This window comes from Dermacentor albipictus, chromosome 5, assembly GCF_038994185.2.
Source record: "Dermacentor albipictus isolate Rhodes 1998 colony chromosome 5, USDA_Dalb.pri_finalv2, whole genome shotgun sequence".
Classification (NCBI taxonomy): domain Eukaryota; kingdom Metazoa; phylum Arthropoda; class Arachnida; order Ixodida; family Ixodidae; genus Dermacentor; species Dermacentor albipictus.
The window spans coordinates 42,008,400-42,025,295 of record NC_091825.1 but is presented as its reverse complement, the minus strand read 5'-3'; the positions used below and the strand labels follow the sequence as shown (position 1 = coordinate 42,025,295).

At 43.3% G+C, this 16,896-nt stretch overlaps 1 protein-coding gene across 2 annotated transcripts in view; it reads right to left on the bottom strand.

The window, feature by feature from the left end:
- Positions 1–303: 303 nt before the first annotated feature.
- Positions 304–16,896, bottom strand: part of LOC135900504 (NADPH oxidase 4-like) — a 284,789-nt gene continuing 268,196 nt past the window's right edge. For both annotated transcript variants that reach the window (XM_065429988.2, XM_065429987.2), the window contains exons 15-18: positions 8,118–8,226; positions 6,344–6,421; positions 4,633–4,733; positions 304–923 (exon numbers count right to left, since the gene is read on the bottom strand). In XM_065429988.2, coding sequence (XP_065286060.1) covers positions 803–923; positions 4,633–4,733; positions 6,344–6,421; positions 8,118–8,226 — 409 coding nt within the window. In that variant the 3' untranslated portion in view covers positions 304–802. The remainder of the gene's footprint in view (positions 924–4,632; positions 4,734–6,343; positions 6,422–8,117; positions 8,227–16,896) is intronic.

Below are 16,896 nucleotides of genomic sequence, written 5' to 3'. Positions count from 1 at the left end.
AGTTATGCGCTGTGTTTGGACACGTATTAATACAGGGGTAAACGTTCCGCTTTCTACGCAGGGTCCACGATGGTGATTGAGGAACGCGTTTGTAACTGAAATCTGTAGAGTCTCTCTTTCAATACGTTTATTTGCCTCGATGGCTCATGAAGGCTCATGTAAATTAGTACGTTCTCGAAGATTTTGTGCTTGCTTTCTACGTGGCATAGACGAATGTGGACCTGCTCACCTACCTCTGCCGAAAGACACGTTCCATCGACTCTGCAGAAGAATGACACAGACACTCACTGCAAACAACATGTCTCAAGTCTAGGACTTAAGTTTATTCGTCACAGAAAAAAAGAACAACGTGGCTCTGGTACTGAGACAACAGAAGGAACTCTCTCGCGCTAAAGTAAACGTAATCTTAAACGCGTATTAGCGGGGGGCGTTGCCGGTAAATAACATCAACTAACAAATAAATAAACGGAGCAGTTGATATCAGGCACAACACAGCAGTCAACAACAAATAACAGAACGTCTCTGCAGGAAAGGTCAAACGACCCGGAAGTCCTCTGTCGTCGAGACAAAGGACCGGTTGCATCACCGATGCAAGCTTTCACTTTCAGAGGCATTTGCTGAGCGTCGTTCCCGTGACCGTCCGATGCACAATAGGTTTGAGTTTCCGGTGATCGAACGTTCAGGTCACTTCTAAAGACAACACAGCGCAAACAGCGAGTATCACAAGCAATGACTGGGAAGTGCAGCCGGCAGCACGTGAGGCGTTCTCGTTCGGCTTGTCCCGCTCGCGGAGACGAGAGTCTCAGGCGAAGCTCTCCTTGTAGAAGGCGAACTTGTGCCCCGCCAGGGTGGCGATGTGACAGTGCTTCTTGATTTCCTTGTTGAGTGAAGCCGGTCCGCACGAAAATACGGCGACCTTTTGCCTGTAGATGTAAGGCAAAAAATGTGCAGAAACAATCGAAGCTGATTACGTAAGTAATCGAATAATAGCTTTCTGGCACTGTAGAATTATCCATCCAACACTGTGGGTCAGCGAAACGCATGGTATCAACGGCAAGATTACCATGATGGCGCGTTTAAAACTTTAATGGTCATTTGATAAAGCATTATGTTGGGGTGTGAAATGTTTTTGGACGAGTAAGGGCAAATATTTATGTAAATGGGTCAATGATTTCACATTTTTAGGAAAATTTTTCTTTGCGAAGCCTCCCCGATATTTTTTTATTTATTCGTACATGAATGGGTGCGGCTTTCTGGGTTCTGCTGAGTGCAGCGCCAGGATCTCTACTACCCTTACAAGTGTACCGGCTGCTGGCCGGCCTTGGTTTTCGCGGAATTACTCACTGAAAAAAACAAACTATATTTACATATCCTCATCACAACGAATATACGTCGTCAAACGCCAAATTGAATTAATAAACGCAAGCCTTGCGTGCATGCTATCCTAGCGTTCTCGGTATTGCGCATCTGCTTGGTCGGAGTTTTGACCACTAAACTGTATTTTACTCTAGCACTAAACTACTGAACAAAGATCCGTATGCCTCATAACTGCCATATCCAATTACATTATTAACATATGGGAAAAACAGATTCTTTATATAGCATCCTATATGTTTCAGATGGCATTACTGAATGCGGGCGTCATGGCACATATGTTTTTTTTTTCTTCAATAGCGTATCTGCGGGATCATCCCGTTCTAGTCCGCGTGCCAACCCTGGTTACAGTGCAACACCAAAGCGGGTGAATCCCGGAGACAGTATTATGTACGATCACCCGGGTCTCGTGGTGGAGGCCACCGCGTCTTACTGACAAATAGGTAATCGTTAGGATGGCTATAATTAGTTGCACTGAATTTATGAATCATATTCGCGAATGCTTCGCATAATAAAATACGGTTTGAGCTGCATTAACTTGTTTCTTGGCCATGCGCTACATTTTCTCGGCCCACAAACTTCTGCTGGGCTGTTCGTGTGCGCGCGCATATATATATATATATATATATATATATATATATATATGTGTGTGTGTGTGTGTGTGTGTGTGTGTGTGTGTGTGTGTGTGTGTGTGTGTGTGTGTGTGTGTGTGTGTGTGTGTGTGTGTGTGTGTGTGTGTGGAAAAGTCAGCTTCCCTCACACAAACGAGAATGCTGCGCGCACGCATTTGGCCCAATACGGAAAACGCATTCGGCTCCTTAACAGAGATATTCTCTTTAAAAATATAGGGTGGAAAGTCCTAAATCGACAGACCGGTTATAGGAGCCACTGCAGTTTGGAAAAGAGGACAGGAAGGGGGCACTGCGGACTAGTTTTAGATCACCCACCACTGGTGGCGTAGTAGCTCTGCCGTTGCGCTGCTAAGCCCGACGGCGCGGCATCGAATGCCGGCCGCGGCGGCTGCGTTTTGATGGGGGCGAAACGCAAAAACGCCCGTGGTATATTGGGCGCACGTTATTGAACCCCATGTCGTCAGAATTATTCCGGAGTTTCCACCAGGTCGTGCCTCACAATCATATCCGGGGTTTCACACGTAAAATCACACAATTTAATTTTAGATTAGCCAGAGTTCTTCATCGTGCACCCAACGCGCGATACACACGCGTTTTCGCATTCTGGTCGCATCGAAATGGAGCCGCAGCAGACTAAATTCGAACTCGCCAGAACATAAGGTTAGCGTAACATATTGATAGAGTTTCACTGGCTGGGGGTTTTTCAGTGACATTCTCGCAAATGCTTACAATAGTTTTCCGCTTGGGAAAACACAGGTACACTATTTTATGGTTGACGGACCTTAACGTCCCAAAGCAACACAGAGGCTTTGAGAGACGCGTAGAATATATAGGGTCCTGGATTAGTATCTTGGACTTTGCAGTGCCGTGCGCCCGAGCTCAGTACACAATTTTCGCATTCATCCTGCACAAGACTGCTGCTACCACCGCTGCGTCCAATGGCGTATCTAACCTCACGCCGAGGTTAAATAGCCGAGGTCAGCGTGTCACTGGGCAAGGTAGGATTGTGCGGACACCTGAAGTATTGCGCCGAAGCCCGGAAAGTCATCGCTGCTACATAGTGAATGAAGCGAGCGAGGGAGGGACGGCAACCAAGATGGAAAAAGAGAATAGAACTGAAGCAACGTTTACCAGTGTGCACAAATTCATTCATCAATCACCCATGCTAACCAGCCTGAATACAGTAAACGCAGTAAGCATTACGTCAGCCATGGCAATTCGCATAATGTGGAAAGAACAAGCAGGGCGCTCATTCGGAAGAATTCTCCCTCGTGAGTGACATCAGCGGCTAGGCATCGACGAGGCGCTCGAGGGCCTAGGTATGAAACATTAAAATTATGGCACTTTACGTGCCAAAACCACGATGTGATGACGAGGCAAGCCGTTGTGGGGGACTCCGGTAATTTTGGTTTCCTGGGGTTATTTAATGTGCACCTAAATTTAAGTACACTGGCGTATTTCGCCCCCATCGAATTTATTATTAAATATAATAATTCATTATTAAATATTAATTAAAATATTATTAAAAGCTTATTTCATAATGGATTCTGAATGTCCACAGTCTATCGTAAGCTATAAGTGGTTATTCTAGGCTAGCTTGAAGCAAACTTACAGGTTGCCAATGTTACGCACAACAAAGGCCAAACTTATCATTTTTCTATTGGGAAGGTGGGCTCATTTTATGGCTACGTTTGACAAGCTATAGCTTCGCTTCAAGATGACCTAAGACAGCGAGCTTAAGACATGCTATGAACATTCAGAATCTATTCCGTGCGTTGCAATGTTGCCTAATTCGTGGTAATAAGCTAATTAGGCCCTTAATAAAAAAGATCCTACTTTGGATACAATAACAGTATTTATCATTGGCGAAAATGGTTGCATTTCTGAAATCAGCCGGTGAAAATACACGAACTTTACAAATTTCATTCAATTTGTTTGACAAATTTAAAAAGATAAGTGGTTTAAAGTACTTCACTGGTGCTGTCAGCACACCTTACGCGGCGTAGCGTTTGCAGAATAATAAGAAAGCTCACGTCAGTACCTTTGTATTTCACAGACACTACTATAGACCGTTATTCTCACATATTTACAAGGGCTAACGGGTTCCAACAGGTTGCGGTTGTGGAGACATGAACTCAGGATCACGTGCACAAAGCCTCGTATGTAGTTTCAGGAATAATATGAGTCAGACTTACTTTTACTCACCCAAAAAACACCGAAGCTCTGTTTGAATGCGACTCATACCGGCACCCAACAGGATGCCCTCGGGCACACGCAGACTCATGCTCACGTTAATTCTGAGAATGAGCTGGCATGATTGAATTCGCCGACTTTTTTGTGAAAAAGTGCAGCATATTCTTGCTTCATTTTTGCGAATTATTCTTTGGTTCATTATTTATTGCAATTTCCCCGCACTTTTCACTACACTTTACAGCCTGTCAAGCATTCCACTTTGACGAGTGGCCGGATAGCAGCGAGCAACTGTTTGAGGTAGTTCAGTAGCACAGCCGCAACTTTGACATTCTTTAGTAGACTGTCACTTTGAGCGAAAGTCCGAACGTAGCTTCGATGGAAACCCTCATGAAAATGACGGAAGCTTTTCACACTATCTGTTGCAAGGTCTCACCTTTGGTATACCGTCTGCCACTCACGAAACAGACGTGACCAATCTGGTCTTCCCACACGTATCCGGTTCGCAAGTAATTGGTACTTCTGCCAAAATTCATTCTGCGGAAAAGGGGAAGAAAGGTAGTTTACATTTACAGCACACCCACATGTAAATATCTTGCGGCGACTGCACACAGTTATGCCACCGAGCACAAGACAAGGTAAGGCGCAGAGACGGGTCAGCGTGTCACTATCTTATGCACGGTGAAGTTGCAAATTTTTAACTTGTGTGGAACGGTTAATCACTGTTAGGCGACAAGTAGAGCTGCAAATTTCTTGGCGCTTGATGACAGCCCCACTTAGGGTCTTCGCCATAAAACTGCAGTACTTTCAGGACGGTACTGGAAAAGAATGTCAATCTGGACGATACATCGAAAGTTAGACCTAAGCTTCAATGTGTACAAGTTTTATTGCTTCAAGCTTAGTTCGTTGCCGTCGAAAGTCTTCTGACCCATGATGTCATTTATAGTGATGCACGGGATGTGTTTCTCTGCTTGTGTGTGTACGCATGTGCATTACACCGTCAATGAGCATTACGATTTGGCGCTCTTGGACGCTCACCGTATTCCCGCTGCTCTTCCGTAGTCTTAACTTTCCGCAGTCTAACCATAGCGGTCTTGCAATGAAATGAATGAGTTGCTAGGCAGGTCTCTCTTTTAAATATGAAGTTTGGTGAGATCACTCACTCAATCGTATGCTGATGTTGACCCTTTCCCATCGGAGCAGCTAATGCAAGCGTAATCTTTACCGGGAAACACACGCGCGGAGAAGGAACGTGCCTGGCATTGTTCACAGGCGCCTTATCCATCATACGGTTTTGGCGCTTGTTCTCTGCCCTTATTGAAATAAATACTGAGCTGCGCGTCGTATGCCCGATTCCAAAGGCAATATGCACTTTGTGTTGGTTCATTTCTTTTCTGCTGACGGACACAAAAAATCCCGACCAACTAGAGGCTAAAAGCTACGCTGCTATATGGACCCGGAACCTCAAAGAGGCCCAGCGTAATGCTAACACTTTTTTCTGCATGCACCCCTAAATATCCACATATTTTTTTTTATTCCGGTGTGGCTAAAGGATTGTTTTTTTTGTTGTTTTGAATACCTGAGTTTTCACGTGGTTATCACGTCATTAATTCGAAAACTTCGTCTTCAATTTGAAAGAAGAATAAATCAAAGCAACATAAAATTTCAGAGTTGTTTCAAAAACTGGCTCGCAGCAAATTAGGATGAGCACGACGAGGTTCTTAATGTTCATTTACTCCTAACTTGGGTACTCAGTCATTAAGCATCGATTTCAGGGGTTTACATTCTCTATAGGCACATAATCGAAAACATCGAAGTAGCACTTCAAAGGAAATTTTTAGTAGTCTCTCTGCATTATGTTCAGCATTTCTTTTTATATTTTTTCCTTGACGAAGTCCCCCGATTTTATTCATATACTGCTTTTTGATATTACAACACGAAATCGTGACTTTCTGTCATGAAGGTTGCAGAAAAGTCGCATGTATCATCGCAGTTAATGTAAGTGCACTGCAGATTGACTTTGGTGATTTGAAGTGATTTGATATCAAGCAATGAAACATTACGCTTCTGGCCAGGAGTTTGCGGCTTACTGCGAGGCTCTTTGGAGGCACAGAGAAGTTTTCACTCAGTGCAGACGTTGTGCTTACCGACATAGTACCGTGTGGGTTACCTTGTGTCACGTAAAGGTGCATGGTGAAAAAATCGGGCAAGTTTTGCCTCCACATCTGCAGGCAAGAGAAAAATGGGTTGGCACGGTTGGCACATTGTTAGCCCATATTGTAAAGAGAAGCTGTAACACAGTGATGTGCGCTAAGTGAGTTGATGGCCGTAATGCTTTCCTATTTCCGCTGCAGCTCTACCAGTGCATGCGTTCACTGAACCTTGCGCTCACGTTACTTCTTTGGCTTTTGTACCAACGGTTACGATATTTAAGAATTGCAAGTGAATAGCTGCAGCTGAGAAATCTGTTCCAGTAGTAAAATTTTGGAAGTGACGACGTAAACGGAATTAAATGGCAAAGGGCACAAGAAATATTATAAAACAAGTTGAAAGTAACATAAGTGAGGCGGCTGTGCAAGAACCTTAAGAAATCAAGACATAATTGGTTTTCCACCACACAGCATATTTTCATGTAGCTGACAGCATATTTTCATGCAGTCATTTCAAATGTAGCTGCTTCCGCTATGTATAGCAGCTAGGAGTGCATATCTGCTGTTATTGCTATATCATAAAAACGCTGCGTACGAGCATACGAATATTTCAAAACACGACACATCTCGTTTGGAATTCGGGAACCAGTATGACACACTTCCTTAGTTTACTTAAGTCAGCTGCATTTCGCCACCAAATAATTAAAATATGCACTTATCCAGCAACGTAATTACACCACTGTGTTCATTACAATAAAAGCTTTTTGTCGACGCTTGAATATTATGCGCCTATATTGTGGCGCGAAATACCTGGGCAAGTTTTTCTTTTTCAAATCTACGTTTGACGATGTAAACATTCTCGATTAATGATTCACTACATGCCGTATGGTATCCATGTAGGTGAACGCTTTAATAACTAGTCATTATTAGGAAATGACACGCGTATAGAGAGTGTTGAGGTGGCATGACATGCCTACCTTCCTCTTTTACATATCTATCGTGACAGCTTATACATTTGCAACCAATTTGTCTGTTTATGAAATAACTCACGTGAATAAAATTCGGTGCTTTGTAACGAAGATGATAAAAACACTGGTACACTCTATTTTTCAAAAGTACGTTTCACCTAGAAATCCTTAATGACCTTAGACGACCCTGGTGTGACACGCGCTGCAGCATTCGACTTTTGTGTGTGCGACTTTGTTACCAGATTGTTAAAGAAAATGTCCTCCACAAACTTCGAATAGCGTTATTCTCCAACACACTTGATGACCTAATAAAAACCTGTTGTTCATTAAATATTCTCGTTTTGATAAACTAGTGTCGTATTATGACTAGGCACTTTAGAGCACACGCGGTCTTTATGAAGAAGACGCTCGTATAGCGCAACAATTCACGCTTCCATCCGACAAGGGCGTTCGTTCAACTGTACTGCAAGAACCACAGCGCTCTTGAACTAATGCAATGCTTCCATTTGTCAACGTTTAGATGAGTGAAGTCACGGGAAAAGCTTGTCGGCTCGCTTCACCAACATTTATACAAATTTCAGTTTACAGAAACATTTGCGGAAGATGACGCATCAGTGGAAGATCGAGTGAACAATACACCGTCGGCTATGTTTGTTTGTCTTTTCTTTGTTCTCATTTGGAAGGACCACCTTCAGGTTACAAATAATTGTTTGGCTTCTACATCACTACATAGCAACCACGCTTATATCACTGCTCAATCCGGCACGTGAAGGCTTCAGATGAGTCGCTATGTCTTAATGTACCTCGTAATGAAGGTTGGTCAGGTGATCCGCAAAGGTGGTGAACATGCTGATGCTTCTGCTGACCCAAACTAAGTGGAGGCGCTCAACTCGCAGCACGTTCTTCGAAGATCTGTAAGGAGAAGTGCGGGGAATCACTTTACTTCCCTTTGTTCTGGTACGTAAACGGTTACCCTCTAGGACTGTTATGTCACATCATTTCGATCACTTTCCTGTTCAACGAATACAAAGGAGTAACAGCGTTTTGTTTACCCCCGAAAAGCTGGAAATGCACACGTGGTTAACAAAAAGGCGCAGAAAATAAAGCGCATGCGCAACGTGCATTGGCAAGAAATTAATCAACGTGAAAGAGATTAACGTAACCTTGGCACACGCGCACATTAAAGAAGGCGCTTCCGGCGTGTTACTTCTAGCATTATTTAGGTCATGTTAAGCGGAAGTTTATCACGCCAATGAACGTTAGGGCATCACAAAGAGTCGCCAAAATGTCACCACCTCATGCACCCGTTTTCCTTTCATAAATATTTTGTTAAGGTGTTTGAATTGAAGTACACAACAGTCCCAATACCCGCTTTCAGGAAGCTGCTATAACAATGACCAACGCTGGCGTCATAAATTTATGGCCGCCAAATGTAGCCAGAAAATACTTTCCACTGTTCTATCTGCACATACCTTTAATGCTGAAGGTGCATGGGTTTTCTTTTTTTTTTGCTTTTAAGTGAACACTTTCGAGTCCAAATAGATCTGTTAGACTTTTTAAAAAAATTATATATTTATTGCGTTCCACAGAAAGCAAGATCACGGATCGGCAAGAGAGTGTCACTGCTTCTTCATATTCGCCACAATCATCAATGTTAATAGTAAAATTCTTAACGACAATTCAAGGGAAGCCTAAGCACCTAGTGGACTATCTAGATGATTCCTATGAAATGGTTAACCCACGCAGTTTCAAAGCACTGATATGCTGTGGATGGACACTACAGAAGCGAAAGAAGCGGCGATCGCGTTTGCCATGGGCACAAACTCGCAAATAAAGACGGGGACAGCGGCAAAGAACTAAGCTGGGGAGTCTTTATTAAGTGGGGAGTGGGGAGTCTTTATTTGCGATCAATATGATATGCAGTAAACACAAACTAGGCCAAACTCAAGTTCTACTACGCACTGCTTGCGAGTCGGTGAGCACAGCGTAAAAGAACACATAAACAACACGGGCGGTGTAAACAATACCATCCCTGTTGTTTATGTATTCTTTTCCGCTGTATTCTGCCAAAAACAACAACGATCATCTATAGCCTAGGTGACGAATACTTCGTGAAAAATGGGAAGGCTGGTTCGGCGACTCGAGGGCACGTCCACCGAACTTCTCAGCGAAACGATCGGGAACGGAGGCAATGGGTTTTATCTCCTTCAAAGAGGATGAAAATAGTGCATCAAACAGCGTGGTACCCGCCATTTTGCCGGCGTGGTATGTCACGTATTTTACGGGTGCAGAAGCGCCCTGCTTCTGAGACTTTGAATGCCCGAATCAATACTCTTGCAGTGGCGTACCAACTATTGTTGGAGTGGGAGGGGGAGCAAGCCATCTCTCTCCTTCTTTGTCTTCATATATATATATATATATATATATATATATATATATATATATATATATATATATATATATATATATATAGGTAGAGAGAGGGAGAGATTTGCGGATTGGAAATGTACTTGCAGTACGTGCCGCCTGGGATCACTCTACCGGCGCTACCATTTTGGAATTGACGCCACGGCAAGTACGGAAGCCGCACATCCGTTAGCCTGCGCATAATTTTCCTTTTGACTTCTGCAGTACATGTTCGTTTTTCATACGGTTTACCACAAATCCTGAGACTGATGGCTCCTACCAAACAGAGCGGAGCGAGCCGGCGCGCAGCGCGAGTGGGAGGGTTGCTAGGTAGACTCCCTTTTAGCGGTCGCAGACCATTTAAGAATGACACGTTCTTTTACTTAATGCGTTAATGACACGTTCAGATATTGCGAACTATTCATTGTAAGTTACGCAGAAGTGCATATTCATTACTAGGCGGAGCACACTGAGAGCGGGTCCAGGAGGCACGTACTATAATGATCACCTCCCTTGCTGATTACCCGAGTGTCATTGGAATAAATAGGGCTGAAAAATGTGCCAGTCAACGCTACCTTTGTCATCGACCGATCTGGTTTTCAAGCGCATGTTATGAAGCATTACAGTCTATTGTTGCCAATATTTTCTGAAGCGTGTCCCTGAAGTGAGACAGAAAGTCACCAAAATGCTTTATATTGTGGATTTTAAGAACGTAGGTGTTTTCAAGCACTCCCACATAAGCTAGCGCGAAGTAAATAATTTACCTTGACATTACATGTTGGTCTAATGTTCATTCAGCTGAAGGAAAACAGTGAATTTACCAGCAGGGTAAGGAAGGCTTCAGTTTCACTGATGTACTTGCTATAGGCTGGGCGAATACTCGAAGCTTGGAATACCAATAGTTGCCGTGTAATATTTCATCCGTAATCAAAAACGAACTTTTCTGCATTTTCGAATAACAAAACGAACCAAATATTTCGCAAGACCCGGCAGTTAAAATGGTGTTCCTGTTCGCCAGCTACCCAACGAAATATTCGAAAGTATAATTATCATAAATATCGAGAAATATTTTTGAAGCAATGCACGAACAAGGTCGGTAATGCAAGCTTTGTTTTCGATGTTGCGGCAGAAGTGTGGCGCTAGTTAACACTCCTTAGGTTAGATCATGTACACACACATGACTACCAAAGAATTCATCGACGTAGGAATTGCCGTCGCCGTAACACGATTGGCAGCGCAACGCGCGCGTAATGCGAAGGGTGTGGGTTCGGCTCTCGTCGTCAGCAAATTGTTTTTTTTTTCATTTCACTTCAGCTTTTCATTTTTACAATTCAAGTAAAAACTACAAATAATTTCCCTACGCTTTTTTCATTATCTGTACGTTTGATATGGTTCTCACTAAGAAATATGTGGGAGCGCTCGCACAAAAATAGTTTCCTGACAAAACCGGGCCCCTCATTTTTGCTTCTTTTCGTCCAAGACATGACAATCAGCTAAATTGTGGTTATGTCCTCCTACGTAGTCTTTCTTGCAATCTGGCCATGTAGAAGGTTTATCGTTTACATCAAAACCAGTTATGTTTTCCTTGTAACAGGCTACTTATAGCGTCTAGCACGCAAATACCTCAGTAGATTTATTTTTCCATAACATCCCATATTTTTTCAGCAGGTATTTATTTTTGTTTTTAGAAAGTTGGTCACACAGCAGCCTGTCATTCTTGGAAAGTTTGTTTGCCACCAGGCTTTAAAGGAGCCAAGCTGCTACTAGTGAAGTTCTTTTCATGATGGTCCTAATGATATTGTGCTTAAAATGGTCCTAATCGTCTTCGATAGTCGACAGCCAATTCAGTAAAAGCGGGTTACTAATAATATCTAAATAAATATTCTTTCCGTATATTTGTGCGTCTGCGTTTATCTATTCTATATTCCATATGTACTTTTCGTATTCGAAAAAAAGTAGCTATTAGATCGCATACATCTAATATTTACATCACGGATTACGGCTGCTTGAACTTTTGCTTACCTTCAGAATTGAAGGTTATAAATACAGCACGATTGGAAAGAACAGAAGCAACGCACTTTTCCTACCGTGAAAATGCACTTAGTGTACATATTATCTCTAATTTTTTCTACTTCTCCACGTTCGTATTAGCAGAAAGAGATTCTATGAAACGCACTTGGCGGCGTGTTGTTATCACGGCTATGACAATTACCAGAACTTTGTACAGGTCAAATAATACATTTTCGCCCTCAGTCTACCTGAAAGATGCCGTGAAGCACCGACTAGTCCTAAAGCCGTGAGATACGGAAGCGATTTGATCAGTCGCGCGTGAACGAGCTCGGCCGTTTCAATATTTATGCCTTTTTTCATGCAGTATATGTCTTTATTCACCTGCTGTGTTCTATACCTGAACACAAAATTTCTTCCGCTTGCTTTTGGTAAATTAGCTCTATTACACGCTTGCGGGCGCCTACCAATCGAATGGATTTAGTGACACCACTGAACCCGCACTGTTTAAACGCATTCAAATAGGTTTTGTAAATAACTAACTTCAATTATGTGAGCATAATGTGAAGGCTGTGATAACCAATGTGCTGCAAAGCATAATCACAATGTGAAGGCTACCAGCTGAAGGCAACTGTTGGTTAGTCTTGATTACGGAGCCTATGCATCGTACGACGAGTTTTGGTCACTTACATGTAGCTTTTGAATATTGCACTGCGTTATAGAAGGCCATTTTCAAGTAACTTTTCTAACTTATAAGTGGTTAAAATATCTCCAATTGTTCATTCAAGTCACCAAATAAAGTCGCAGATTGCTCAATTCAAAACATTGCCGTAAGAAGACAAATAAGCAGAGAAAGAAGTCACTAAGCCTGGTGACAAAAACACTAACATGGCAACATTGATTAAATAGCGGTAAATTATAAGACGCGAATATGATTTTGCGTTTTCGAAGATGGTCAGGTTAGACGGCTCCAACAAACACGGGATGATGCAAACGATGGTAGATTAAGGTTGCTTTGGACTTCTTAGCGACAGTCTTCTCGGCATTGCAGGCTTGTACGGCAATGTGCGGCAATCAACTGCTTAGTGCGGCCGGTCGAGCGTGAACTGCGACAACACGTGGCGGCGGCGCTTGAAAGTCAACCCAAGCTTCCCAAGCAGGGGACATGCAATGAAGAAATAGTAATTACGCGGGCGCAATTCGGACAGAAAACTTGACATCAGCTGTTATTTCGTTGGATTTGTCAGTGTGCAGCCGACAGTGCCCACTTTCACAAGTGTGTGCGTAAGGCGGGGGGAGGCATGTCCCACACCCCTACACACAGACACCGGTAGATTCGCATATGACAATTGTGGTGTCATGCAGGCACTGGCAAATATTAACGTATCTCACCGCGTGACTACGAGCACTCGCTGTCACAACGGTGGCGTGATGAAGAGCGTTGGCAGCGAGAAGCGAACGCTTCGTGCTGCCTTTAGTTTACCCGCGAGAAAACCTTCCACGTCAAAGAAATTAAAGCAGTCTTGTAAGTACTGGGAACCTCAATTGCACTATTGAGATTCCTAGCAGGGCAGACCAAGTAGCCCGAATGAAAGCCTAGACCAAGTCTTGAAAAGAAACTGGAGACTTATAGAGGTGGGGAAATTTACCAGCTGGAACTGAGTAAACCCTATGTGCTATATACATACCGGTGATGGGTGCTCTGAAGAACCAATGTGGACGGGAGTCCGCGTGAAGCTGTCGGAGAGGCCAGATCCCCATTATGAGGGTTTCAAGTGGCTTTCTGTAGACTCCAGTGATCTTGGCCGGGACTCCAGGCGCCGTATAGCTGGCTTTCAAAAGCGGGGAGCCCCGCAGTTCTAAGCGTGGGGGGCAAGTGCCTCCCCCCTGGTAGATACGCCTAGGCCCACTTGATTATTTATTTAACGCCGTTATGATTTGCAACGTGGTTCTTGCATACCACAGATACTAAAGTTCTTCTCGAGCTTAGTGACGCTGACCTGTCGGATTCGTGGTACACAACGCTTCAGACAAGACGGGCTGATGATTGCTATTTCATGTACGTTTTCCGATTCTAGCATGCTCGAAGTTGGGACTCGAATAAAATAAAAGCATACCATGGACACCGCAAGAAAGTATGAAAAGATTGCGCCTGCAAAAGTAAGGTAATAATTTGCAGTGTGAATATGCAAGCTGATACAGGACGTCTAAGAGTACGAAGATTTAGCCGATGACACTTCATGAGGATCACTGCGACTCCGCACTTCCCAAACGTGTGCAGCCCCCGTCACTAGTGGTGGTACCCTGAGTGCGCAGTAAAATGTAGCAACAAGCGCATAAAATTTGGGGTGCTATAACGTAAAGTTATTCCATTCTGACTCTATTCCAACCTCCTGACACCCGCCGTGGTTGCGCAGTGGCTGTGGTGTTGGGCTGCTGAGCACGAGGTCACGGGATCGAATTCCGCCACGGCGCAAGCCTTTCGATGGAGGCAAAATACGAAAACACCCGCGTACTTAGAAGCTCTTCTTGTTGGGCAAGTTGGTAGCTGTTCATTACAAAATATGAAGACACCAACTGAACGGGCGCACACAAGAGAATAGAACGGGACAGGGTGCCACTCGCAAGTGTTTTATTTACAGCACGCAGGCACATATATACCGTCAGTCAACACACGCGCACAGAGCGAAAATTCATTCACGCATCTAATCAAACATTCATGACGCACCACGCTCAAGAAACCTAATCTCGGCCTTATATAATGATATCGAAGTATCGCTAACGCACAAGCTGCCTTTCTTGCCTATGTGATAAGCCTGTTTCACATGATGCGATTTTCGTCGCACCGGAAGTGCGATTTCCGTCGTTTGTGATGAAAATCGCAGTCGCAGTGCCGACCCCCCGATTTTCGGCTGCGACCAACCGGTTGGTCGCACAGTCGCACCGTCGCACCGATCGCTGCGATTTTCCGTCGAAATTGCGCGGAGAGCTGCCAAAGGAGCTATTTCGCTGGTTTGTTTTGGAAAATGGCGTCTCGATCGACAAGTGCAATACGCGGAGACGTGGATCGTCGAATTCGGTACGTACGCGAAGGGAGAATAAAAAAATTGTACCGCAGATTGCATTATCCGATTTCTATGCGTTTGTTGACACTCTGCACAGCAAATGAAGTGCATTTTCACGTTTGCTTCGTACGCCTTTGCGAGTTGTCAGTGCTAGGAGGTGTTCGATCCCCAGCAGACGACGAGGTCGCTACAATGTTTTGAGTAGCATGCAAAAATCGCGCTTACGGAGCAGCTTGAATTATTTCAACTTCGGCAAGGGCAAAGTACAAGACAGCAGACAGCAAAGTACCCGAAGTTTCAACGTTGCGCTGAACGCTGTACCGTGCAGTTGCATTTTCTTGTCGGTTTTCAAGCACGAATTTCCCGATGCATCTTGAAAGCTTATCTTGCCTCTTATTAAATCTGACAGAGCAAAAGTGTAGGCTATCGTAATGAATTTGCTACGATAGCATTAAATCCGTGGCTTCAATAAAATATTACATGCACGTTTAGTTGCACCTCTTCTCTGGAGAATTTTTTTTTTCTTGCACAGAAACCAATGAACATTGACTATGTTGCGGACTTTGTATCCTTACTGCATCTGTATGAACACTTGCTCTGCAAGGTAACTAACTGCATAGCTAGTAGATTAAGTAAATACAGTGACAACGTACCCTCCTGCACAATTATGTAGAACTCGTGTAGAACCCTGTTCTTGTGTGGATAAAACAGTATAAAACGACACGCTGAAGAAAAGTAAATCCAAACTGTGCAGTGAAGTCAGCCAGTACAAGCAGTTCTTGCACGTTCACAGCTGATCAAGTGTGCAGAAACATTCATGCCTTACATGTTTCTAGTAAGTTTCTAATAAGTTTGTGATCACATATATATGTGTGTAAACCCATATAACGATATCCGCTGCGATTACTATCTTTATAAGTAATGAAATACCATGCTACTTGCAAGAACATATATCACCTGAGGATTTTAGAACAAATTTCTGCATTTCAACTATACACAATATGTGGTTTATTCAATAAAAGAACACAAACTGGGCTTTTTTGCAATGAAAAACTTATTCCAAACTTTACTTACATACAGGCAAGAAAAAAAATTATAGACAGAAATATTGTTCAATTTGTTCACCTGCCACTGTGGCTATAGCATTCTGCTGCTAACACAAGGCGAGGGATTGATTTGCCAGCCATGGAAGTCGCATTTCGATGGGAGTCATAGGTGCGAAAAAAAGCTCTTGCACTTAGATTTAGTTCATCACCTTTTATTGAACCCTTACACTTCAAAATGCTATTGCACGGGGGGCATTCTTATGAAAAATCTAACACCAATAGAAAGCAAAGCGCAGAATTGTAAAACAACCATCTTTCGTGATAATTCAAGTGTGTAAATATTCATTGCATCAATATGTATTGTTCAACAGCACTGCACAAGTAAGCATGATCAGGTATAGCAAGTACTCTGTCAAGAAGCTGGTTCTACAGATGTATAAATGTCAAGGCATGAATGCTCATACTACGTCGCACACATAGCACAAAGAAAACCATTTTTAAGAGTTGTCCCTTCTGGCAGATATGAGTGGGCCATAAGCAGCAGAAACTTTATTGCAGGACATTGTGTAATACCGCTTATGAAAAAATGAACAGAGTGAAGAGGCTTTTAACCCTTTATTGATGAGTGTTGCCTACAGGCAACACACCAAAAAAGAATTTTTTTCTTGTCGAGTTTAAGTATAGAGTACGAAGTTTCTAGCTAAATGTCTTCGACCAACACTGAATGACAAGCAGCAAGCGTCATTTGTTGGTTTAGAGCAGGAACACTGGACGAGGAAGAAGAAGTTTGGCACGCGACTCACTGTCTTGTGCAAGCAAGTTCAGAGGAGACAGGCCAATGCAACGTATGCAGCTGCATTGGTGTCGCACATCTGATGTAAAGCAAATGAAATGGGCACCTCTGGTTCACATATGATAAGAGCTGTCTATACAAATTGAAAATAAAGCTAGGTGGCTTCAATGGGGTGAAGCCCACTTCCAGTTTCCTGCCTGGGGTTTTCCCTCTATTGCTGAAAAATTTCTGCAAAATATTTTTTCTTTTTGTTGATTATGTTTTC